The sequence below is a fragment of the Trachemys scripta genome, chromosome 1 (genome assembly GCF_013100865.1).
Source record: "Trachemys scripta elegans isolate TJP31775 chromosome 1, CAS_Tse_1.0, whole genome shotgun sequence".
Lineage (NCBI taxonomy): Eukaryota > Metazoa > Chordata > Testudines > Emydidae > Trachemys > Trachemys scripta.
In genome coordinates, this window is record NC_048298.1 from 87,305,904 (window position 1) to 87,332,244 (window position 26,341).

General features: G+C 42.3%; 1 protein-coding gene across 1 annotated transcript in view; it reads left to right on the forward strand.

The window, feature by feature from the left end:
- Positions 1-14,792, forward strand: part of TTC26 (tetratricopeptide repeat domain 26) — a 60,546-nt gene extending 45,754 nt beyond the window's left edge. The window contains exons 12-15 of the mRNA XM_034774760.1: positions 1,460-1,529; positions 7,558-7,664; positions 11,546-11,679; positions 13,354-14,792. Coding sequence (XP_034630651.1) covers positions 1,460-1,529; positions 7,558-7,664; positions 11,546-11,679; positions 13,354-13,465 — 423 coding nt within the window. The 3' untranslated portion in view covers positions 13,466-14,792. The remainder of the gene's footprint in view (positions 1-1,459; positions 1,530-7,557; positions 7,665-11,545; positions 11,680-13,353) is intronic.
- Positions 14,793-26,341: the final 11,549 nt, after the last annotated feature.

Genomic DNA, 26,341 nt, shown 5'->3' on the forward strand with positions numbered 1-26,341 from the left:
CTGCTTCCTGCAGGAATTGAGATATATATCTTGCTTTCAGTGAACCTTATTCAGGGGAGTCGGAATCCTGGTAACCTCACACGATTGGGTATGTGGGGATCATGCTGTGAGTGCAGCATTCCAAGCAATCTCTAACTGATCAAGGAATGCTCTCTTGATCAGTGTTCTGTATACTGTGCCTGAGATCACAGGCATACTTTGGGCTTGTAGGGATCACTGAGCAACAGAGACCGGATAGATGAGAGCTTTAGGTGTCCCCCTTGGAGGTTTGTGAGAAACAAACTTTCTTCCCCTGGGAGGAGGAAAGCAAGAGGAAATGCTCCCCATCCTATTCAGCAGCATCCATTAGTACTTAAGGAGGTTAATTTCTCCCCAAACATAGCGGTTCGGGGGGGGGGGGGGGGGGGGGGGGGCATCTGACGTTGAATTATCCCTGAAATGCACAAAAGCAATTGGCTGTTGGGAAGAAAGGAGAGATTTCCCACAAGGGTTAAAAAAATCAGAGGACAGACCAAAAAAAACCCCAAACCCATGTGATTTTATTTTAAGCAAATTGTGTGATTTTTATAGACCAAAAAAAATGAAATGGTTTTCTTTTGAGTTTTAAATTTGAGTCCCAGGAGCAATATGGTGACAGGTTTTTCCTGAAAGACTGCTAGAGTTGACGCAGGTAATGCACTGTCTATACTAGAACTGTGTTGATGGAAGAACGTAGACTTTAGCTTTGCGTTGTTGGGGGGTTGTTATTACATTGATGTTGGTGGGTACCTGCGTCAAGTGTGATGTGGATAGATGCAAAACAAGTCAACTTAGGTCAACCTAACATTGTAGTGTAGACCAGGCCTCAGGAACTCAACAAAATCATCCCAGCCCTCCTTAGATGTGGAATGACTGTAACGCCACTATATGTTGTAAAAAGCTAGTATTTTGACACAGAGCCTTGATAAAACTAATGGTTAAGGACTGTTATTGCTAGTCCAGGAATGCTCTGTTACATACAATATGTGGCAGAAGGGTGGGAAGGGATCATCATCACAGTGAGACTTCTGGTATTTTAGAAAGACGCTGATTTCATTCTTTGCACTGCATTCTAAATTAATGCATTCTCAGTTGTTGCCTATGCAAACTAGTCTCTTCTCTCAGCCCCCGTCTTCCTTTATGGCTGGCTTGCTATGTACCAACACCCGCTGGCAGCTGTTCAAGTGAGGCCACACCATAGTTTGGCATTTTAGAGCTCCAGATAATACCATGATAAATGTTGTACTGTTTGAATTCCCCACTTACCAGACACAGAGGGATGCCCCTATGGATTACAATTTCACACCCTAACTCTTCCCATCAAGCTGTTGTTGAGTATTCTCCGGCCTGGGCCTTGGCTACATATTGGAACAAGGACATGGTCTACTGTGTATATGGGAGAGCAAATGCACATAATTTTCTTTTTCCTTCTTTCCTGCAGGTGTTCCTCTTGATCCAGAGTGAGAAGATAAAGAATGATTATGTTTACCTTAGCTGGCTGGCTCGTTGCTGTGAGTCACTTTTCTTGCAAGATTGCAGGGCGTGGATCCTCCAGTTTTGCATTAGTGTTGCCAATCCACCTTCCCTAATAGTTTTTAATGTTGTGGGTGGATTTAGTACTTATGAAAGTGAAGTGCAAATAGCACTGGCTCTAGCAAGCCGTAGTGCAAGCAAGTATTGTGCAAGCAGTATATCTTTGGCTGCATAACCACTCTTATTTCAGTTCTGGCCCAACACAGCTCTGCCAATGCACCTCCTTCCTGACCTGTAGGATCTCATTCTTCCAAGTCTAAGACGTTGTCTGAGCAGAGATTGCCAATTATAATAGATTACATTAATTGCTATTAAATTAATATTGGTTTGCTCTAGTTTTTACAAAATCCTTCTCATGGAAAGGTGCTAATATACAAGTGATGTATAATATAAATCCTTAGAGGAATAGGAAGAGGTGAGAGGAAGGGAAAGATAGTCTAGTGGATAGGGCACCAACCTAGCAGTCTGGGCCTGGGTTCAATTCTACAGACTTCCTCTGTGATCTTGGATAAGTCACTTACACTTGTGCCTCAGTTCCCCATCTATAAAATGGGGACAGTAGTTCCCTAACTCAAAGGGGATGCTGTGAAGATAAAATCCATTAGTGACTGTGCAATGCTCAGCTACCTTGGTGAAGAAGACCATAGAATATCTAGATCGATAAAGAACATGATGGCTATTACTGTGATGATTGCTTGCCAATGTCACTTACTTTAGGAGAGCACATGGGCAGTACCACTGTTTCAGAGCAGAGTACCACAGAGGTGGCCTTTGCTACAGGCTTGTGCAGCTCAAATCTGGAGACTTTTCCTGAAGCAACTCTTTCCTTGTAGCCTCAGCACAACAGTAAGAATGTTCATTAGACTGCCCTTCTCCCACCCCAATGACTTCCAGAGCAGCAACAGTAGCTTCATTATGCTGTGTTGGAGGTAGAGTCATCATCTATGCTATGCCCTTCCCAGACAGACACATTGACACACACATTGACCAACCATCCCTGATTCTGCTTGGGGACCTCACAGTTTCTTACTTCATTAATCCATAAATCTAGAATATTTATTTATTGTGAATTTTATGTTTTGACATTTACCCATTGTGATCGGGGTCCCAGGGGAGCCACACTGAGGTTACTCAATTAGGGCAAGTGGTAAAGAATGGGGCAGACAATACCCAAAGCTGGTGGATATTCCAATACCAAGCCAACACAAAACAGCTTCTATAATACCTTACTCGTTACCAAGAAACCAAAACACAGTTCCCTTAAAGCAACCCAGCCTTGGGCTTCCACCCAGATACCCAAGTCAGATATGAGAATTACTGAAAATCTTATTCATCATAGAAGAAAGTTCTACCAATCCCAAAGGATCAGACACATTACCTCTCAGGTTAAGAAATATCTCCGATCTTACCCAAATACATACATACAGCCAATTCTGATTAACTAAACTAAAATTTATTAAAAAAGAAAAGAGAGAGAGTATTAGTTAAAAGCTCAGTATACATACAGACTTGAGTACAGTTCTGAGATCAGTTTTATAGTAGAGATGGTAAGTTTTATAGTTGCAAAGAGTTCTTTCAGAATTAGTCCATAGGTTATAGTCCAACATTCATATTCAGGGTGATCCAGGTGGGACTGGAGATCTGTGTCTTACAATTGAAACTTCCCCTGCATAAAGCATCAAGCAGATCTGAGATAAAAAGGATCAGGACCCAAGGGTTTTTTATACAGTTTCATGTCTTCTCTTGACAGCTCGGAGTTCTTAGGTGAACAATAGGCAATCATCGAGACTTTGAAGTAGACTTATTTCCTAAGCATCACCGGTAACTAGCTACAGGGATTAACATAAGGCAATTACCTGTTTTCCACCATTCACAGGTGATTTGCTATACATTTCAAAGAGAGATCAATACAATGATATCAGTATATTTACAGTTCATTTAAATGTTAAGATCTTCTTTTGATCTCAATTAATAGAATACAGCAAAGACAGGAACCGTTTGGTTACACTGTTAACCTCTAACAGTATACAGGTCTGTCTCATCTTATGCAGGGGTTCCGTCCTGTGGTTAGCGCGTAAAGCGAAAACCGCGTATAGCCAAAACCCCATTGAGTTCAATGGCGGGCGAAATCGCCCGCACTACAGGTATAGTATTAAAACCGTTGTTTTTCTCTTTTTTTGTTTTTTGTTTTTGCCGACCGCGTAAAGTTGAAATCGAGCATGTTAAATGCACGTAAGATGCAACAGACCTGTATATGTTAACACACGAAAACACAATCGTTATCTACCAATATCTCCCTAAAGGTTGAATTTGGGTCATTTATCCTGCAGGATGTTTAACCCTTTCTGGCCATGTGTCACACCCATGGATAAAGTTTTACCTGATGGGAGAACCCAAGATGCAGAATGAAATGGTGGTGCTGATTCAGTAGGTGGTGCGCTTCCATTTAATTCTGTACTAAAGCAATTCCCTACTATGGTGCTAGGGATGCTGTAAGATCCTTGTCATGAAAAGATCCCATGGAACTTTCATAAGAATAGTTAATTAGTCTTGGGTACATTAGGTAATTGTAGCATTAGAAATTATTTTCTTCATGCTAAGTTTCCACTGAAGTTTCATTAGAGTTGCTGTATTCTTCCATATCTCTTAAAATGTTGAGGTGTGCTTCTAAATAGCTGCTACAATTTATTACAGGGGCAGCTGCTTTCAGTGGTGGATGAAATTATCCCTTGATGTGTAAAGTATATATATTACTTTGAGATCCTTTTGGATGAAAGATGCTATAGAAATGTAAAGTATTCTAGCATATTCATTTCTGAGTATGAGCAGATATTGTAGGAACATAAGAATGGCCATAATGGGTCAGATCAGTGGTCCATCTAGCCCCATATCCTGTCTTCTGCCAATGCCAGATGCTTCAGCGGGAATGAACAGAATGGGGCAATTATCGAGTGATCCATCCCCTGTCCTCCAGTCCCAGAATCTGGCAGTCAGAGGCTTAGCCATCTTGGCTAATAGCCACTGATGACCTATCCTCCATGAACTTATCTAATTCTTTTTTTAACCTAGTTGTACTTTTGGCCTTCAGATCATCCCTTAGATATTTCTGTCCTCAAATATTTGCAGGAGGCTAGAGATGCTGGAAATGCAACTGATTCAGGGCTCTATGTAATGTGTGGTCTCGAGCTATTGTACCAATTATTTAGACCTTATCTCAAAGAGGAGGTAAAAAGCCATTACTGTTTCACTTCCCAGCATGGCGCACTGTTTCTCTATATGCACAGATTGCTAGTTGTTACTAAATTATAAAGGCATTTTTTCCCCATAAGGAATCATGGTTTGTGAGGTTTTCAGTGCTCAAACATCTGGTCGTCATATGTGGGGCTAAGACCTGTGTCCTCTCTGCTGAGTGTGCTACTACTGAAGCTGAAGAAACAAAAATCTAGTCTGGTGTCTCAGTTTCTGCCATACCAGGAGAGTCCAATAATTACCTGTTCTTATGTACTATCTCCAATAGTGGCCATTTCAGGATATTTCATAACAGGATGTAACTTCCCCATAATGCACCTACTTGTACAATACTATACCATGTAGGTTGTGAAGGAAGGGTGGATTTTTTCCTGACTCCAGTTGGTGAACAGTTTGTGCTCAGACATATGAGAAGTTCTTGTAATTTTTAATGTAGTTATCCCTAGATTATAGTTTTACTCAGAATCAGATAGAGAGAGGTTGGTTGTGAAGAGAAACTACTCTGGAGTATGTTTCTAGTGCCGTGTGAAGGGATTTATATTGGTATCTCTGATAAATGTCAGAAATGATTGTTACTCCACTTGACTTCTGTACACATAATGCCAAGCATTCCCTCACCTTGAAGAGCACAAGAATTTTCCCCATATTAATGACCAGTGCACAGAATGAATATCTGGTGGAACTCTGAGAGGAGGTAGATACCTGATCCAAGGGGATTTTTTTCCCTTCACAATAAGAAAACATTGGGATATGCCTGGAATTAATAAGCCAAACTTTAGGTTAAATACTTCCTTACCTTCAGAGGATCTGTTTGTGGAATTTTCTGTCTCCAAAAGTACTGGATGAAACTCTGTTACTGGGATTCATGAAAAAGTCTATTCTGGCACTTATGACTAGTTGTGTTATACCAGAGATGTTTCAGGTTAATGGCTGGTGGCAGTTCTTGCTCATATATGCATTGTTAAAATGACCACAAGATCTATGGAATCTGGAAAGAATTTCCTCATAGGGTGCACAATGGCAAGGATCTTGGGGATATTTTTATCTTTCTTTGGACTAATGAGAACTATGGGTATTCAGTATTTAAAATGAGGTGGGTGCCAGGCATTCAGGACATCAGTCCTTCATGTCTGTCTTATTTTCTATGAACATGAGTGGGTAATATTAAGTTTCACTGTTCGAATAGGTTAGAGAGTAGGAGGATGTCACAGTCCAGTACCCTATAAGAAATACATTCTCTGTTTATTCAACATTCTCCACTCTATGCCCCATAATAATCTCTGACATCATGGGACTTCAGCAGTGGTAGTTAGTTCCACCTCACGCATGTCCTCTACCCAAAACTGAAGAAGTAAAAGGATTTAAGTGAATTTCAATTGCTTAATTGTTGTCTAAATGCTGTAAGTATTAGCGCATGTGTTGCAAACTGGATACAAACTCTTTTCAGATTCTGTTCAACAAACATGGTTGACTTGTGTCCAGACAACAGCTTACTCTTCTCCTCTCTTTACCCACCCCTTCTACTATAATCATATTCCAACCAAGTTTGTGCATCTGCATCTTTGATGCTTCCTACTCATATCTGTAACTGTAGTCTGGGAAAATCTTGGGTAGCTGTAGGTCTCCTACATTGCCCAAACAGAGGGATAGCATGTCCTGAGGACGTGCACAAAGACTCTTTCAGCATGCAAGGAAATTTGTTTTGGATGGTCCTGCACAGAGCTCTTGGAAGAAGGAGGACTCAGAGAGGCACCGTTAGAGCATCCTATCAACACAGCAAAATAACAGTGCTGATCAGTGTCAGCCCAGGCCTCTGGCAAGGGTGAAACACTGTTAGCTGCTGTGGTTTAACTATTAACCATGCTACTAAGTGGTAACAAACACAGTTAAGTGTTGTAGTGTAGACAAGGACTAATCTTATAGATTCTTATTGAATACATGTACAAAACGTACTCTAGACTTTTTCCTATTTGTACTGTATGTCATCTCTAAAATCCACCATTCCAAGGGAATACGCTCACTTCAAAGAATGCTGGTTTATCTTGCCCTTGCACAGAAGCTGTGGAAACCAGCAGCAAAGTCATGAAATTGAACTTAGAGCTATTGGTAGTATCTGAAACTAAAGAGGTTCATGTGTTGAGCTGTAGATAACCTTTTGAGTCTAAAACTCTGCAGACGTTGGTGGCTAGGACTTCTTTAATTTTGTAGTTACTGTGTGCAAACTAAGATAATGAGAGCAATATGAACTTCTGCTTCAAAGCATAAAATGGGGATCAGGAATTGTTTCTTTCATGTATAGCATTGTATAACTAGCGATGTGTTATATGATTTCTCTTGGGTTTTATTTCCATCCCCCTTTCCCTCATCCTGTTAAACATTTGGTATTGTCTGCAGTCAGGGGTAGAATACCAGACTAGCTAGAGCAATGGACTGACTTGATGTGTCACCAGGCTGGATGCCAGACTAGATGGACCATTGAGTTCCAGCACAGTTAGTGCTGTATCTGTGAAATATAAATCTGACGTGGTGTAGATTTCATAACTCTTCTTTCTTATGTTTGCAAACTGCAGCACTTTACCACCATCATTGATGTGGCTGAGGGGATGGTTAGCTTTCATTCAAACCCTGTGTGTTTTAGTAGGGAGCAGGCACTTTGGTGAAGTGGTTGATAAGATTATGAACATTTTAGCCCTGTTGTTACTGGGCAGTGCACTATGGCATTTCTTCACCTTCTCCAACTTTCTGTTCTCATTGTAGATATCATGAATAAGAAGCCTCGACTGGCCTGGGAGCTCTACCTGAAGATGGAAACCTCAGGAGAGTCCTTCAGTCTCTTGCAACTCATTGCAAATGACTGCTACAAGGTGAGTCTTCTCTTTGAGGCCTGGTATCTAGTTTGTTAATTCTGTGGCACTGCACTCAGATGCCTTGTCTATAGCAGACTCCTCTTCTTAAAATTCCTCACCATTGCTATCTTTAGTGAAGCTCCACAATGTTTAGAGGCTGGTAGAGATCTGTCAACATTTAAACCAGCATGTCTTCTAGTTAGACTGGTGACTGGGCTACACTAGAGCTAATCACAATTTCTACCTCTAGTAGAGTTTCAATAGTGGGAGCAATGGGAAATTTTAAGAGAAAAATCTAATATAGACACAACCAGAGGCTATAAGTTGGAGTTCTTTCTGGGACAGCAGATTCTGCCCTTCCAGCCCAGACTGTGAAGCTTACAACCTGATCCCCCACAAACCACCACAGGGACCTACTACAAGCTTCCCAAGATACACAAACAAAGGAACCCAGGTAGATCCGTCATATCTGGCCACAAGACTTTTACTGAAGGAATATTAGGTCTCATAGAAACCATCCTCAAACCACTCAGAATCATAGCGTTGGAAGGGACCTCAGGAGATCATCTAGTCTAACCCCCTGCTCAAAGCAGGACCAATCCCCAGACAGATTTTTACCCCAGTTCCCTAAATGGCCCCCTCAAGAATTGAACTCACAACCCTGGGTTTAGCAGGCCAATGCTCAAACCACTGAGCTATCCCTCCCCCCACAAAGGCCCCCTTCCTTTAAGATGTTACTGACTTCCTCCAGAAACTCCAATGTCAACATCCTCCCCCAGAACACCATCCTTGCCCCCATGGATGTCACGTTCCCTATACACCAACATTCCTCACCATGACAGCATTGTTGCCTGCCTCAAATACTTACAAGATAATATACAACACTCAAAAATCCACCTAAACACATCGCCAAACTCATCAAATTCATCCTAACACACAGTCACTTCACATTTAACAAACACTTTCTCCAAATATTGGGAACAGCCATGTGTACTAAGATGGCCCCCCAGTATGCCAATCTCTTCATGGGCCACCTCGAGGAAAATTTCTGGAAAAATCCACCACAAAACCAATGATATACATAGGTACATCAATGATGTTTTCCTCATCTGGACAGATGACCTCGGTTCTCTCAGATTTCCACTACAACTTCAACCACAACCGCCCATCCATCATACTCTCTAGAAAACACCCACACCAGCATCAACTTCCTGGATGTTCCGTCCAACATCCACAGTCAGCTTCAGCAATGAGACCCCACAAATGATTGTATGCAAGAAATCACTACACTTACCTCCTCAGCTCCTGCAACCACCCCAGACACACTAAGAAATTTGTTATCAACAGCCAGGCATTTAATCACACTCAAAACTGCCTTCACTAAACAAGGACACTCCACCAGAGAAATAGATCACATTGTGGAATGGGCCATTCAGATATCCCAGGAGAATCTGCTTCAATACGGGGGGGATGGGACCCCATATACGAGGTGTCATTAAACAATTACAATTATAGAAGTTGGTTCAGTAAAAGGTTTTACCTTACCTACCTTGTCAGTCTTAGCACAGATGCTCTGGTGTTTGTTTTTCCACCTTCAAGAGTAGGTACAATAAACTAATAGATGAGATCAACATCTTCAGCCTCTAGCACTGGGATTCTTGCCCACTCCTTTAGATTGAGTCACAGGCCATGAAAGATTTCAAAAGCACATTGATAATTGTCCTGTGATAATGTAGCAGTGCATTGCTGGAAATTGTCTCTCTCCCAGGACTGGTGTACACATGTGTTTTAACATTTGTTCACTTTTCCTATGAGAACAAATATGAAGCTAAATGCTTCTGTGATTAGATATCCTCTGAGGGAGTTGAGGCTATGTTCCCTGATTAATTTCCCACAGTTCCTCCCCACTACAATCAAGGCCTTGTCCAGACCAGGATTTAAAGTAGGTTGTTAGCATGTGTTCGCTAACACAGGCTAACTAATATGTTTTAGAAGTCTAGTGTAGATAAGGCAGCGTATACTTGAATGTGTGCTAAACTGCCCTAGGCTTTAACTTGACCAACTAGCACATAGTAAAATATATGCTGCCTTATGTACAGTAGACTTCTAAAACATGTTAGCATGTTACATCTTTTAAAACCCACCTTAGAAAAGGTCCAAGAGAAGAAATGAGAGTTCCCCATCTGTACCAATCCAGGTGCCCCTAGACCTATCCTGCAAGTGGATATCTAAGGTGGAATAGTTGGGTGTACACATGATTTTCCCGTTGGTTTAGAAAAGCTCTGAATTGCAACACTACTACATTTGATTTTTCTTCTACTTTTATAGAAAGGGGTAAAAATTAGTTCTGAACTAATACCCTAGCAGCCTTCAGAGCTGTCTTTATGGCCATATCTAGACTAGGAAAATCCATTATGTTTCAAAACATGTGGATAAACTTGTTTTAACTAACATGCTTTTAAACAGGACTTTGCACCTAGGGTATACAGGGAAAGTCATGCATAAAGACTAGGGCTGTCTTTCATTGGACTAACTTCTGTTGGTGAGAAAGACAAACTTTCGAATTTATATCAGGTTGACGATGCTGTGTAAGCCTTAAAGTTTCTCTCTCACCAACAGAAGTTGATCCAATAAAAGATATTACTTCATCCCCCTTATCTCTCTAATATCCTGGAATTAACACGGCTACAACATTACTGTCATAACTATAAAGGGAAGGGTAACAGCCCTCCTGTGTACAATACTATAAAATCCCTCCTGTCCAGAGACTCCAAAATCCTTTTACCTGTAAAGGGTTAAGAAGCTCAGGTAACCTGGCTGACACCTGACCCAAAGGACCAATAAGGGGACAAGATACTTTCAAATCTTGGTGGGGGGAGAAGGCTTTTGTTTGTGCTCTTTGTTTTGGTGGTTGTTCGCTCTTGGGACTGAGAGGGACCAGACATCAATCCATGTTCTCCAAATCTTTCTGAACAAGTCTCTCATATTTCAAACTTGTAAGTAAACAGCCAGGCAAGGCGTGTTAGTTTTATCTTTGTTTTCTCAACTTGTAAATGTACCTTTTACTAGGGTGTTTACCTCTGTTTGATGTAACTTTGAACCTAAGGCTAGAGGGGGGTCCTCTGGGCTCTTTAAGTTTGATTACCCTGTAAAGTTATTTTCCATCCTGATTTTACAGAGATGATTTTTACCTTTTTCTTTAATTAAAAGCCTTCTTTTTAGGAACCTGATTGATTTTCCTTGTTTTTAGATCCAAGGGGGTTGGATCTTGATCCACCAGGAGTTGGTGGGAGAAAGGAGTGGGGATGGTTAATTTCTCCTTGTTTTAAGATCCAAGGGGTTTGGATCTGTATTCACCAGGGAATTGGTGAAGAGTCTCTCAAGGCTACCCAGGGAAGGGAATTAGCAGATTGGGAGTGGTGGCAGCGGACCAGATCTAAGCTGGTAGTTAAGCTTAGAAGTTTTCATGCAGGCCCCCACATCTATACCCTAAAGTTCAGAGTGGGGAAGGAGCCCTGACAATTACATACAAAAATAAGGGGATGACATTTTCGACTAGCTCTATTAGCTCATAGTTGAATGTGGTTTACCTAGTGGGGAGTCTAGAGTTGATCATGACCAGTTAATAAAGGTCACAACTTGGCCTGTCTATACTGTTTAAAATCATGTTAGATAAAACTATTTTCCTAGTCTGTACATAGCCTATGTGGAATTGGAATGTACCTGTTCTAGTTACAGACTACCTGGAAAGAACAGGAAAATGCATGCTGTTCCCATGACTTGTTCCTCTTGTTAACACCAGGCAAACAGCATCAGAACCAGCCCGTAACTTTGGATCTCATTCTGTATAGGCAGTCTTGTGACCTGAAATGTGTAAAGTTTTTTTTCTTCCTACACAGATGGGCCAGTTTTACTATTCAGCCAAAGCCTTTGATGTTCTGGAGAGACTGGACCCTAACCCTGAATACTGGGAAGGCAAGAGGGGTGCCTGCGTGGGCATCTTCCAAATGATCTTAGCTGGCCGAGAACCCAAGTACGTACCGTTGCTGTGTATGAACTTTTCTCATTGGTCTTCTGTTCCCAGCTAGCTGTAGCTAGAACCACAGTCACAGCTGCTTTGTGAAGAGATGCATGACTTCAGGAACAGATGTCCCCTAACCCTCCATTTTTTTGTCTTTTGAAAGAGATCTGTACTGCCCCAGTAGTTGCACACTCAATAACCATTTTTGATCTCTAGCTTCCAGCCCAACAGGGACAGGATATGTGGTGGAGGATAGTCTATCAACTAGTGCTCTGCACTGCAGGGACCTCAAATAGATTGCTGGTCATTGTTCTTGTAGTAGCTAAACTACAGACACAGCATGCTTATTCCCTAAAGGCAGGGAGGGAGGACCTCATTTCACTGATTAGGGAGAAGTATTGATGGCCTGTTAATGGAAGTAGTATCCACTCCTCCTTGGTCTTGGAATTTCAAGGATGGCAGAATTAAAATAGGTGGATGGTTACTCACAACTTCAGGAGGGACGAAGAACATGTTTCTGAATGATAAATGAATGTTTTTAGTGAAGGCCTAATCTCTCTTTCTGCAAATTTTGTTCAATCCAAGCTTAGCTTGGATATTGGTTTGATTAAACCTCCAAGAGAAAAGAGGAAATGGTCCTTCCCATTTATTGTTTTGCCTTTGGCCTACCTCACTGGATAAGGGAATGAGGGAGGATAGAGGGGATACCTTCTGTTCCTGTTCTCCAGTAAAAAGTCTGCTGTGCTGCTGGGTGACCAAGCTCTGCAAGCAGTGGCATTAACTAATGCACCCTCCAATTTTCCCCCTGGCAGAGTTCCTGTACATTCTGGTTAAAATTCACATAATCTCTAGAATTCTTACTTTTCTCCCCATTTGGGGCCACACAGAGGAATTGCAGTTGCTTTCTTAAATGCATACCTTTCAAGAAAACAGGAGCACCCATAGCCCTGGCATCTGTTACTGTCTCCCTTGTCTGCCCTCCATTTTCTAACAGTGCCCCTTACTAAAGTAGTGCAGATACACTAGTACACCTCAGTCTCTGAACTGGAATTGAGTTAATCCTTCCACAAAAATCTGAATTCTGCATGGAGATGACAGACATCTGAGAAACAAACTGATTTACTTGTTATGTCAGGTCTTGTTCCCCCTAAATGCAAACCACCTCAAACGATGAATTAATTCATCAGATATCTCTAGCTAAACATGATTAGATCTGGTTAGTAGTTGAATGGGAACCCTCCAAGGAAAACATAGGGTATTTCAGGGAATCATGCTTCTGAAGGCAGCACTCTTATTTCTTAGTAATAAAAAAAACATAATGCTTCATGTTGTGAAAACGCATTGACTAATTAGTGCTGAGCAGTGCTCCTCCGTTGAAATAGGTGTCGCTGTGCTGTTGAAGTTGTCTGTCAGATGGCCTGAAAAACTGAAGCTCTAACAATTTGCCATTAAATGTCTTGTGACATTTTTTGCAAGAGTAGGAATGTTAAATTTTATATCCTGGCAAGCTACAGTATGAATAATAATTTTTGCTGATCTAGAATTTCCCTTCTAGTTCAAACTAGATACAATACCTAGAGTCTGTGCTTTGCAATCCTTCAGGATGTAAAGATGCACAGAAATTTCATCTGTTTCTAACCAAGTGCTCATCACCCTGCTTTAAACCTTTGTCTTCTGTCTTTTCAGAGAGACACTGCGGGAAGTGCTACATCTCCTAAGGAGCACTGGTAACCCTCAGGTAGAGTATATCATCCGCATCATGAAGAAGTGGGCCAAAGAGAACAGAGTGCCTGTCTAAGACAGCACCACCAAGAAAACCAGGTCAGATGCCATCTTTTTGTGCATAGTGGAGGGCATGGAACCCAGCCCCTCCCCTTCATTCACCCTCCCACCCCACATATATCTTCCTTATAGTCTTCGTTTAGGGCTGGCCTATCATCAAACATTAAAGAGACTCAGATGGAGCAAAAAGAGTACTGCAGTTGGACTGCACAAAATTTCTATGATTTTGATATGAAGGATTTCTTTTGGACAGAAAGGTTTGAATTCCATGCTCTTCCCTCCCAGATCCGAGTGGCATTTTTTCTGTTCTACATCAATCCCAGTGTCTAGTTCAAGAGTTCTCAACCTTTTTCATATTTTGATTCCAATGTTCAGCAACTCAAACTTCCCCTCACAGGCACTCCAGACTCTTTTGCACCAGCTCCCACAGTACTGCATAAGATGTACTGTGGCAATTTGAGAGGTTTATATTTTTAAATGGTTCTCCTGGCCTTCAAAGAAGAACTCAGCAAATCTGCTTCAGTACAAGAGTGGTGATGGCAAATGGAAGAAGGATTGTGTTATCTTAGTGATTGACTTACTATTAACAGTTAACATGTTTTTAATATTCCTGGCTTACTTCAGTGTGGAACACACCACATCCTGAGCAACAGCCATTTTGAGATGGATCCTACTGACTAATTTATAACCTCTTTATCTCTTTCCTTTTTGTCCAAAAGGATTTGCTATCCCTTGGCCAAAGTCAGATTAATTCTGAACATGAAGCTAATCAACCACAAATGCAGGGCCCCAGAATTGCTTACTTATTTTCAAGGAGGATAGTTACAAGATTTGGGCAATTGCATTTCAAAGCATGAGGTTCTGATTGGCTGAGCTGTTTCTTGCTATAGAGTCTGATCCTGCAAACATTTGTGCATGTTAGTAAATTTGCTCATGTGAGTTGTCCCACCAGTTTACCTCTCGCATCAATAAAGTTATTCATGTATGTTTACAGGATCAGGCCCTTCACCAGTCACTACCTTAGACAGCAATGTATCGTGCGTTTGCTTGACAGTTTTGCCCAGCAAATACTCTGCTGTGTTTCAAGGTGGTCTGGAAAGGGAACTGGGGAGAATCCTTTTCAGAATAGACCACTTAATCCTAAAGGAGATGAAATTCTAAGAAAATGCACAATAGCTATGATATAGAAATGAATTGTAGGGCTTACAGTACATAATATCTGTACATTATTTGTAAAGGAAAAATTACTTAACTTATAAAGTATTTTTGTATCTTGTGACAAGATATTTCATTGAACACTATGATGTCTGTACCTTGATTAAAGCTTATACTTGGATTTTCAATCTAACTTCTTGCTTGGCTTTGTTGCCTCGTGATGAGGCTGGCAATTGAGATGGTAAATTTATTTCACTGCAGAGGTGGGTGGATGTATGATTGACTGACTGCCAAATCAGCATTTCATGATCAGATGAAGATGAACCATGTTAAAGCATACTGGCCCAACGGCCTATGTACTGACCTTTGATGTTAGATCCTGAAATGAGGACGGCTGGATAACCCTTATATTTGTAAGTGGTTTTGTTTTTGTTTTTCTTACTCCTGAAGAGATTCTGAATTCTCCTCAGCTTCTAAGGAATAGGCTCCTAAGTCTGAGGATATCACTAGGCTTCTCTGATGGAGCTCAGGAACTTCAGTTACCTTTTATCATCTTACTGTAGCAGAGACAAAGGTGTTTCTCCAGCATGCCCAAGTCTTCAAACAAGAACTTCCACCTGTATCATCAATGTGATGTCTGGCATGATTTGATAGGCTGTAGGCCACCTGCTTTTATATGAAAAGAAGGGAAGATTCCATTTTAAGGACCCCCACCATAATAGTGATGGGAATAAGGTCCTCAAACCATGACAGGAATAAGGGCAGGGTCACCATGTTGCAAAAAGAGACCACATAATGGATCAGTAAATGCTGTCATTAAAGGCAGTTACATGAAATATTCCATTTGTAAGAGGCATTTTTATTTTCCTTTCCAGTTTAATTAACTTGGAAACAGATTGGAATGGCTGCTGTGAGCCTTGGTTAAAGCTATAGAAAAATTAATGTGGTGGCTTTGTGACAGATGTTAAATGCAGCTAATTATTCTGTTCACTGATGCTTAACCAGCAGGAAAGCCTGATAGCCTCTAGATTTAGGCTGATAGACAACAATCATAAAATCGTAGGACTGAAAGAGACCTCGAGAGGTCATAGAATCATAGAATATCAGAGTTGGAAGGGACCTCAGGAAGTCATCTAGTCCAACCCCCTGCTCAAAGCAGGACCAGGTCTTCCAGTCTACACCCTGCATTCAAGTCAGGACTAAGGCCTGGTCTACACTTTGGGGAGGGGTGCGAGCTAAGTCGATCTAAGTTACGCAACTTCAGCTACAAAAATAGTGTAGCTGATGTCGACGTACTTAGAGCTACTTACCGCAGTGTCTTCACTGTCTTCACTGCGGTAGGTCAACTGCTGACGCTCCTCCGTTGACTCCACGTATGCTTCTTGCTCTGGTGGAGTACCAGAGTTGACGGAAGAGCGCTTGGTGGTCGATTTATCGCGTCTTCACTAGACGCGATAAATCGACCCCCGCTGGATCGATTGCTCCAGACATAAGTGTAGACATGCCCTAAGTATTATCTAGACCAGGGGTAGGTAAACTATGGCACGCGTGCCAAAGGCAGCACGCGAGCTGATTTTCAGTGGCACTCACACTGCCCGGGTCCTGGCCACCGGTCCGGGGGGGGGGCTCTGCATTTTAATTTAATTTTAAATGAAGCTTCTTAAACATTTTTAAAACCTTATTTACTTTACATACAACAATAGTTTAATTATATAATATAGACTTATAGAGAGAGACCTTCTAAAAACGTTTAAATGTATTACTGGCACGGGAATACTTAAATTAGATTGAATAAATGAAGACTCGGCACACCACTTCTGAAAGGTTGACGACCCCTGATCTAGACCATCCCTGACAGGTGTTTGTCTAACCTGCTCTTAAAAATCTCCAATGACGGAGATGCCACAGCCTCCTTAGGCAATTTATTCCAGTGCTTAACTATCATGACAGGAAGTTTTTCAACCTAATTTTCAACCTAAATCTCCCTTGCTGCAATTTAAGTCTATTGCTTCTTGTCCTATCCTCAGAGGTTAACAAGAACAGTTTTTCTCCTTCCTTGTAACAACCTTTTATGTACTTGAAAACTGTTACCATGTCTCCCTTCAGTCTTCTCTTCTCTAGACTAAACAAACCCAATTTTTTCAATCTTTCCACATAGGTCAAGTTTTCTAGCCCTTTAATCATTTCTGTTGCTCTCCTCTGGTCTTTCTCCAATTTGTCCACATCTTTCCTACAATTTAGCATCCAGAACTGGACGAAATTCTCCAGTTGCGGCCTTATGAGTGAGGAGTAGAGTAGAAGAATTATTTCTCATGTCTTGCTTACAACACTCCTGCTAATACATCCTAGAATTATGTTTGGTTTTTTTTGCAACAGTGTTACACTGTTGACTCATATTTAGCTTATGATCCAATATGACTCCCAGATCCCTTTCTGCAGTACTACTTCCTAGGCAGTCATTTTCCATTTTGTATGTGTGCAATTGATTGTTCCTTCCTAAGTGGAGTACTTTGCATTTGTCCTTATTGAATTTCATCCTATTTATTTCAGACCACTTCTCCCATTTGTCCAGACTATTTTGAATTTTAATCCTATCCTGCAAAGCACTTGCAATGCTCCCAGCTTGGTATTGTCCACAAACTTTATAAATGTACTCTCTATGCCATTATCTAAATCATTGATGAAGATATTGAACAGAATTGGACCCAAGACCGATTCTTGTGGGACCCCCCTCCCCTTGATATGCCCTTCCAGCTTGACTGTGAACCACTGATCATTACTTTCTGGGAACGGTTTTCCAACCAGTTATACACCCACCTTATAGTAGCTCCATATAGGTTGTATTCCCTAGCTTGCTTATGAGAAGGTCATGTGAGAGAGTATCAAGAGCCATACTAAAGTCAAGCTATGCCACATCTACCACTTTCCCCCATCCACAAGGTTGTTATCCTGTCAAAGAAAGCTATTAGGTTGGTTTGACATGATTTGTTCTTGACAAATCCATGCTGATTGTTACTTATCACCTTATTACCTTCTAAGCAATGTGAGCTCATGGGCTAATTTTAAACTTTCTTTTAAGAGTTGTATTTTTGTGACTTAATTAGAATTTTCATAATTGTCATAGTTTAAATATTTCTTATTTTAAAATGTCTTAGCTGGTTGTGACTATCTAAGGTTGATCCATGACCAACTAAAACATTTTGATACATGCTGGTCATTTTTCTTTTCTTTCCTTTTTTTTTTTAAACAAGTTAAATTCCTCTTAGCAAATACTGTAAACAGTGTTACTTAACATGACTTCCAACGCATTTCCCCAGTGTAGATCAAGTCTATGTGCTGACATTAAAGGTGATCTGAATTAGGGGAGGGATTGAACTTTTTGCTTTATAATGTATAAAGAAGACCTGAAAGGTTTAGTTCAGAAAATTCTTCTGCAAATAGTGTCCCTATGCATGCTCCACTGTAGGTGTGCTTACGCCCCCCTGCACCATTGATCAGAGATTTCTCATAGTAGTGTCTGTTCAGCCCTTGCATGCATGTTACTCAGTCTCATGCTCCGTGCTGCCGTTATATAGCATTGTACAGGCGCGCCCTCAGTTCCTTCTCAATTGCCTCAGCCTAAGACGGAGCCTTTGCAGTTGTCCGCCTTGAGTTTTACCTCAACTGTGTCCCATTAGTTAGTTTATTATAGTTGCTCTTAGTAGTAGTAGTTCAGTTTAGCTATTGTGACGGAATCACTGGGGCACAACATGGAACTGTGGGATCATTGTGCCCCCATAACTCTCCAGACTGGGCTGTCTCTCACGCTGCTTTGTTAGTGACAAGCAGCAAACCCCTCCAGGTGCTATCACTCAGCCACCAGCATACAGAGACACACACAGCTACATTGCATGAATGCTCTCTAAGCCATTCATGAATGATATAGAGGGAGACACCAGCAAATCCCCCCAGCTTTGCACCCCAGAAATGTACCATCTTACACTGCTCAAGACTTTTTCTTGAACAATGCAAGCTCATTATTTTGCCACTTTGTCAAGGGATAGAAGACATGAATCAGCTTTTGTAATCAGAGCAGATTCCCCAAGCACTTTAGACAAACTCACTAGTAAAGATAAAAACATTAAAATAAGTTTATTAACTATTTTTAAGTGATTGTAAGTGGTAGGCATAAAGGTCAGAGATAGTTACCTTAAACACGCATTCTAAATTCTAACCTTTCAGACTAAGCAAGATTTGACTCAAATAGCTTTTCTCACCCCACTGGATGTCACAGGCAGGTTACAATTCCTAATACACAGGCTAAATTTCCTTCTCAGTCTTGGACCAATCTCCCCAGTTCAAAGTTTTTGTCTTTCCAGCATTCTTGTTGCCTTCAGAGTAGGTGGGGGAGGAGAGAGGTGGTCTCATAGAATCATAGAATATTAGGCTTGAAAGAGACCTCAGGAGGTCATCTAGTCCAATCCCCTTCTCAAAGCAGGACCAACACCAACTAAATCATCCCAGCCTGTAGCGGTGCATGGGATTCTTCCTTCCTAAGTGCAGGACTCTGCACTTGTCCTTGTTGAACCTCATCACATTTCTTTTGGCCCAATCCTCCAATTTGTCTAGGTCACTCTGGATCCTATCCCTACCCTCCAGCATATCTACCCCTCCCCCCAGCTTAGTGCCATCTGCAAACTTGCTGAGGTGCAATTCATACCATCATCCAGATCATTAATAAAGATGTTGAACAAAACTGGCCCCAGGACTGACCCCTGGGGCATTCCGCTTGAAACTGGCTGCCAACTAGACATCAAGCTGTTGATCACTACCCATTGAGCTTGACAATCTAGCCAGCTTTCTGTCCACCTTATAGTCCATTCATCCAATCCATACTACTTTAACTTGCTGGCAAGAATACTGTGGAGACAGTATCAAAAGCTTTGCTAAAGTCAAGCTATATCACATCCACCACTTTCCCCATATCCATAGAGCCAGTTATCTCATCATAGAAGGAAATGAGGTTGGTCAGGCATAACTTGCCCTTGGTGAATCCGTGTTGACTCTTCCTGATCACCTTCCTCTTCTCCAAGTGTTTCAAAATGGATTCCTTCATGATTTTGCCGGGGCCTGAAGTGAGGCTGACTGGTCTGTAGTTCCCCTGGTTCTCTTTCTTCCCTTTTTAAAATATGGGCACTATATTTGCCTTTTTCCAATGGTCCGTGACCTCCCCCAATCGCCACGAATTTTCAAAGATAATGGCCAATGGCTCTGCAATCACATCAGCCAACTCATTTAGCACCCTCGGATGCATTAGATCTGGACCTCAGACATGTGCTTGTCCAGTTTTTCTAAATAGTCCCAAACCACTTCTTTCTCCACAGAGGGCTGGTCACCTTCTCCCCATACTGTGCTGCCCAGTGCAGCAGTCTGGGAGCTGACCTTGTCTGTGAAGACTGAGGCAAATAAAGCACTGAATACTTTAGGTTTTTCCACATGATCTGTCACTATGTTGCCTCCTTCATTCTGTAAGGGTCCCACACTTTCCCTGACCACCTTGTTGCTAACATACCTATAGAAACCATTCTTGTTATCCTTCACATCCCTTGCTAGCTGCAACTCCAATTGTACCTTGGCCTTCCTGATTACACCCCTGCATGCTCTAGCAATATTTTTATACTCCTCCCTAGTCATCTGTCCAAATTTCCACTTCTTGTAAGCTTCCTTTTTGAGTTTAAGCTCACCAAAGATTTCACTGTTAAGCCAAGCTGGTCACCTGCCATATTTGCTATTCTTTCTGCACATTGGGATGGTTTGTTCCTGCACCCTCAGTAAGGCTTCTTTAAAATACAGACAGCTCTCCTGGACTACTTGGCCGCTCATATTAGCCTCCCAGGGGATGCTGCCCATCATTTCCCTAAGGGAGTCTAAGTCTGCTTTTCTGAAGTCCAGGCTCCGTATTTTGCTATTCTCCTTTCTTCCTTTTGTCAGGATCCTGAACTCAATCATCTCATGGTCACTGCTGCCTAGGTTGCCACCCACTTCTACTTCCTCTACCAATTCTTCCCTGTTTGTAAGCAGCAGGTCAAGAGGAGCACAGCCCCTAGTTGGTTCCTCCAGCACTTGTACCAGGAAGTTCTCTCCAACACTCTCCAAAAACTTCCTGGATTGTCTGTGCATAGCTGTATTGCTCTCCCAGCAGATATCAGGGTGATTGAAGTCCCCCATTAGAACCAGGGCCTGTGATCTGGAAACTTCAGTTAGTTGTCCGAAGAAAGCCTTGCCTACGTCATCCTTCTGATCCGGTGGTCTATAGCACACGCCCACCATGACATCACCCTTGTTGCTCTCGCCTCTAAACTTAACCCAAAGACTCTCATCAGGCTTTTCTCCAGTTTCATACTGGAGCTCTGAGCAATCATACCGCTCTCTTACATGCAATGCAACTCCTCCACCTTTCCTCCCGTATCTGTCCTTCCTGAACAGTTTATACCCATCCATGACAGTGCTCCAGTCATGTGAACTGCCCCACCAAGTCTCTGTTGTTCCAATCACATCATAGTTCCTTGACTGTGACAGGACTTCCAATCTTCCTGCTTGTTTCCCAGGCTTCTTGCGTTCGTGTACATGCATCTAAGATAACTAGCCGATTGCCCTACTTTCTCAATATGAATCAGGAGGCTTCCCGTCTTGTACCCTCCTCCTTGTGTTTCCTCCCACTTACCTCTGGGCTTAGGTCACCATCATGATGCCACTGGCCCTTATTTTATACTCTCAATTCATGTCCCAGGGAAGTTACTGGCCCAAACATGTCCTGGTGTGTCTTGCTGAGTCACAGAGTTGAGCAATCTCCATTGTGTGGTGCTTGCACAACTGAGTCACAGAGTTGAGCAATCTTCATTGTGTGGTGCGCAACTGTCTCTTGCAGAACTGTAAATCTCTTGTTTACAATTCTCCTGCTGTTCAATGGGTCGTGATGGTCGCTTAACACCCATTTGGGGGTGGGTCACCCCTTGTTGCCTCTGGAAAGCCAGCTGTGGTCATCTCCCAGACTTGCAACATATTTCAATAATAACTATATAGCAAAATCTCAATTTCATAATACACACACACACACACCTCTACCCCGATATAATGTGACCCGATATAACATGAATTCGGATATAACGCAGTGAAGCAGTGCTCCAGGTGGGCAGGGCTGCACACTCTGGTAGATCAAAGCAAGTTTGATATAACGTGGTTTCACCTATAACGCAGTAAGATTATTTTGGACAGGTTATATCAGGGTAGAGGGGTGTGTATACACACACACACACCAATGAGTTTAGCAGATCATGACCTTTCATACGATACCTTAACAAGGCATGCTTTGTATGCAATATCACAACCATATACGAATGATGAATATGGGAGTTACAGGTTGCTACTTTGAGGTACAGTGCAACACAACTATAGTAGTTTTAAAAAAACCTTTACAAGAATATTTTTATAGATAGATAGTTTCTTCTGTCCTGGAGTTTTACTGTACTGGAAGGGTCTGCCCGGTTCTCCAGGTTTCAAACATTGCCTGTCATGCTGGGAGGCAATCCAAGTGAATGCCTTGGGGAATCTCATATTTCCTAAAAGCGCAACTTCTGTCTGGCATTAAAATCTAGAGCCAGAAAAAAACAGGAGATCAAACTTCGACCCCTTATGATGGAGACCTCACTGCACCCAGCATCTGACCCAAGCCAGGGGACCACCCCCCACTTCCTGTATGCCAATTTCTGAGTAAGTTCACTGAATCCAAGCCTCACTCCTCAAGGATATTTAAGAGGAAGATCCAGATTCCTCCCGTATGACTCCCAAAGACCATCCCTCGAGTTCTCCGGGTAGGAATTCTACCTCGAAGAAGTCATGGTCTCCGATGACTCCACCCATTTCAGCACTCATTTCTCTCCAACCTGGTACCAGCGAAACTGCTTGTTCCTCAGGTACCAAGGGTGCTGCTGTCAGACCTAAAGACTATAAAGTCTCAGGCTCCAAGAGGTCATCGGTATTGTCAGTGGAGCTAAGGCGGCAAGAAGAGCTCTACTTCTCGGTATCAAAAAAGCCCACTTGAAAGCTGTCTGGAATCCTCTTGGAGCAGTCGAGATTCATGATTCTGTGAACTTCCTCAGCCACTATCGCTTCAGCGCAGGCCATGGATGCAGTACTGACAACACTCTCGGTACGCAGAAGCTTCACTTTCCCCAAGAGCTTGCTGTGTCCAAGATGCCTGACTCACCACTGCTCTGCTCTGACATACTCTTGGTACCACAGACTTCCAGATCTCCAGACATTAGCCCAGTACCTACAGTTTCATCTCATGCTTCTTCCAGTGCTCCACTGGTACAGAGTGATTTGGAAGAGGTGAATTCTGAAGATCTTGCCTCAGTCTCCCAAATATCTGTGCAGGGCTCTCCTCTCCATTCTTATAGAGACCCCTTTCCTGAGGTCTCTGAAGAGATTGGTGCCACTCGTGAGAGATGGCCACAAACACCATCTTGCTGATATGAACACCCATGGATATTTCCACCCATGTCATATGCGCCATCTCCTTGGCCATACTGACCCTTGTGTGGCCTATCATCAGCAATTTTCTAGGGCCTCTAGCACCACTTGTCACAGTGATAGACAGCCTTCATCACCTTCCCTCTTTGGGAGACTGGAACCTCAGGAAGAAACCTTTGTGGAACAGAAAGCTAGAGGTGATGAAGATGTCTCTCCACTAGCCAACATCTCTTCTTCATCCCTGGATGAAGCAGTTATGCCATCTCCTCCATCCTTGGCAGATCATTTAAAACAGTTTCAGGAACTAGTCAAGAGAATTGCGGACTCTTTGGAGATCCCTCTTGAGGAGGTTAAAGAACCACATCATAAGCTGCTTGACATCTTCCATACAGCTTAATCTTCCCGCATTGCCCTGCTTGTTAACCTTTGCAGGGTCCAGCAGAGCCTATCTGGCACACCCTAGCCACAATTCTGCCCTCATGCAAGAGAGTGGATAAGAAATACTATGTTCCATCTAAGGACTCAGAATTTTTATTTTCTCATCTCTCTCCTAACTCTTTCACAGTCAATGTAGTTAACAAACATGGAAGGCATATCTTGGACACTCATGCTAAATCTACGCTCTCTGACAAGGACCATAAGTGGCTGGACCTCTTCGGTAGAAATTTGTATTTGTCAGCTATTTTACAATTCAGAAACAGGCATTAATGGCAACAATACAATCATACAAGTTATACCAAGCTGAACTCTTTTATTGAGTACCTACCAGCTGAATATAGAGAGCAATTTCAGGCAATTATTGCAGAAGGACAGCTTTTCACTGGAACATCTTTGGAGGCTTCCCTCGACACTGTTGATGTTGCTATCCATTCAGTTTCTACAGCAGTAGTTATGAGGAGGGACTCCTGGCTCCAGCTCTCAGGATTTACAGAGGATTTACAAAATATGGTTAAAGATTTACCTTTTGATAGTACTAAACTGTTCATGGACAGCACAGACAAATCTCTGCGCATGTTAAAGGTCACTAGGGCCACTTTGTGTTCTCTTGGGGTCTATACACCTGCCCCAAGGGAAACTTTAGCAAGTCCCAGGCCCCAAGGGAAACTTTAGCAAGTCCCAGACAGAACAGAGATCCCTGTCCTGCCCAATTGTCAAGATCCCACAGATCATATGATCTTCAACATAAGAAACAGAGGTTTCAGAGAAGAAAACCACCCACTTCTCAACCTTGCAGTCTTCCACCTCCAAGAACCAATTTTGATGGGTTGGTCGAGGTCCTGAATTACCATCCCCATTCTTACTAGCGGCATTGATTCACCTGCCTTCCTCCCTTTGGCGACTGCCTTTACCACTTCTGACGGGCTTGTGAGTCAATCACTATGGACAAGTGGGTTTTGGAGATAATTTTCACAGGGTACTCCATCCACTCTTCTTCTCTTCTGCCTGTGAGAACCCCTACCCCATCCCTCTTCAGGAACCCCTCTCATGAGAACCTGCTACAACAAGGAATACATTCTCTCCTACTCTTGGGTGCTGTAGAATCAGATCCCATGCAGCACAGAAGAAAGGAATTTTATTCCAGGTATTTCGTGATTCCAAAAAAGAACGGCAGTTGGAGACCTATCCTAGATTTAAGTATACTCAACATCTTTGGGACGGCACAAAAATTCAAAATGTTGACACTTGCAGCAATAATTCTGTCACTAGACCAAGGAGATGCATATTTCCATATAGTGCTCTACCCATCTCACACAATCGATTCCTACATTTTACTGTCTGTCAGGATCATTTTCAGTACAGGGTGCTCCCTTTTGGAAGGTTATGTCAGTGATAGCGGCACATCTCCTCAGAAAAGGAATTCTGGTGTTCCCTTACCTAGATGATTGGCTTCTGAAAGGTCGCTCCATGAACATAACATCCAGGTAATGTCTGAGGCCACAGACCTCTTTCAATTTGGCCTACAAGTAAACACTCAAAAATCCATGTTGACCCCTGTCATAAACATACAGCTAAGGGTAGCATAAAATCCCTCTATACCCTGTAAAAGGTTAATTCCTCTTTTACCTGTAAAGGGTTAAGAAGCTCAGATACCCTGGTTGGCACCTGACCAAAAGGACCAATAAGAGGAGAAGATAAAGTACTTTCAAATCTGTGGGGGAAGGTTTTCGTTTGTGTCTTTGTTTTGTTCTCTGGGAGTCAGCAAAGGAACCAGGGCAGAGCAAATACATCTCCCTAAGCCATATCTGGACTAAGCATCTAGTATTGCAGAAATAGTAAGTAATAGTAAAGAAATGCGTTAGATTATCTTTTGTTTTAGCTTGTGAATTTTCCCTGTGCTAAGAGGGAGGTTTATCCCTGTTTTTGTAACTTTAAAGTTTTGCCTAGAGGGGAAATCCTCTGTGTTTGGAATCTTTTTGTTACCCTGTAAAGTTATCTTCCATCCTGATTTTACCAAGGTGATTTTTATCTTTTTTTAAAAATAAACTTATTTTAAGAACCTGATTGTTTTTCAGTGTCCTAAAGATCCAGGGGGGTTGATCTGTGCTCACTGTGTAACCAATTGGTTAGGATATTATTCTCAAGCCTCCCCAGGAAAGCCTCCATCATACTGCACCACATATTCCAGCAACGGGGCACCCCTCAAATAGAGCTATACACCACGGTGATAAACAAGAAATGCATCCGGTTCTGCTCAAGAGGTGGGTTGGGTCATCGATCCTTGGGGGATGCCTTTCACCTTCAGTGGCTGTCGGGTCTATAATACTCATTCCCCCAACTTCTCTAATATCCAAAGTTCTCCTCAAAATAAAAAAGGACAAGGCTGAGTTATTCTAATAGTTCTGATCTGGCCCAGACAGGCATGGTTTCCTTACCTGGTACAGCTGGCTGTTTACTCACCAATCACTCTCCAGGTCACTCCTCATCTCCTCTCCCAGAAAGGCGGGAAGATCCTTCACCCTAATCTCAGACTTCTTTATCTCAAAGCATTGCTGCTCGATGGTTCACAGGATTAGAAACAAACTGCTCAGAGGAAGTCAAAAGAGTGCTATTACACAGCAGAAAACAGTCTACATGCTACACTTACTTCCAAAAATGGACAAAATATCCCTGCTCGTGTGACTTCAAACACATTCTACCAACAACCTCATCGCTGCCAGATATACTGGACTACACCCTAGAACTCGGGGCTCTTGTTGAGATCCATCAGAGTCTATCTAACAGCCAT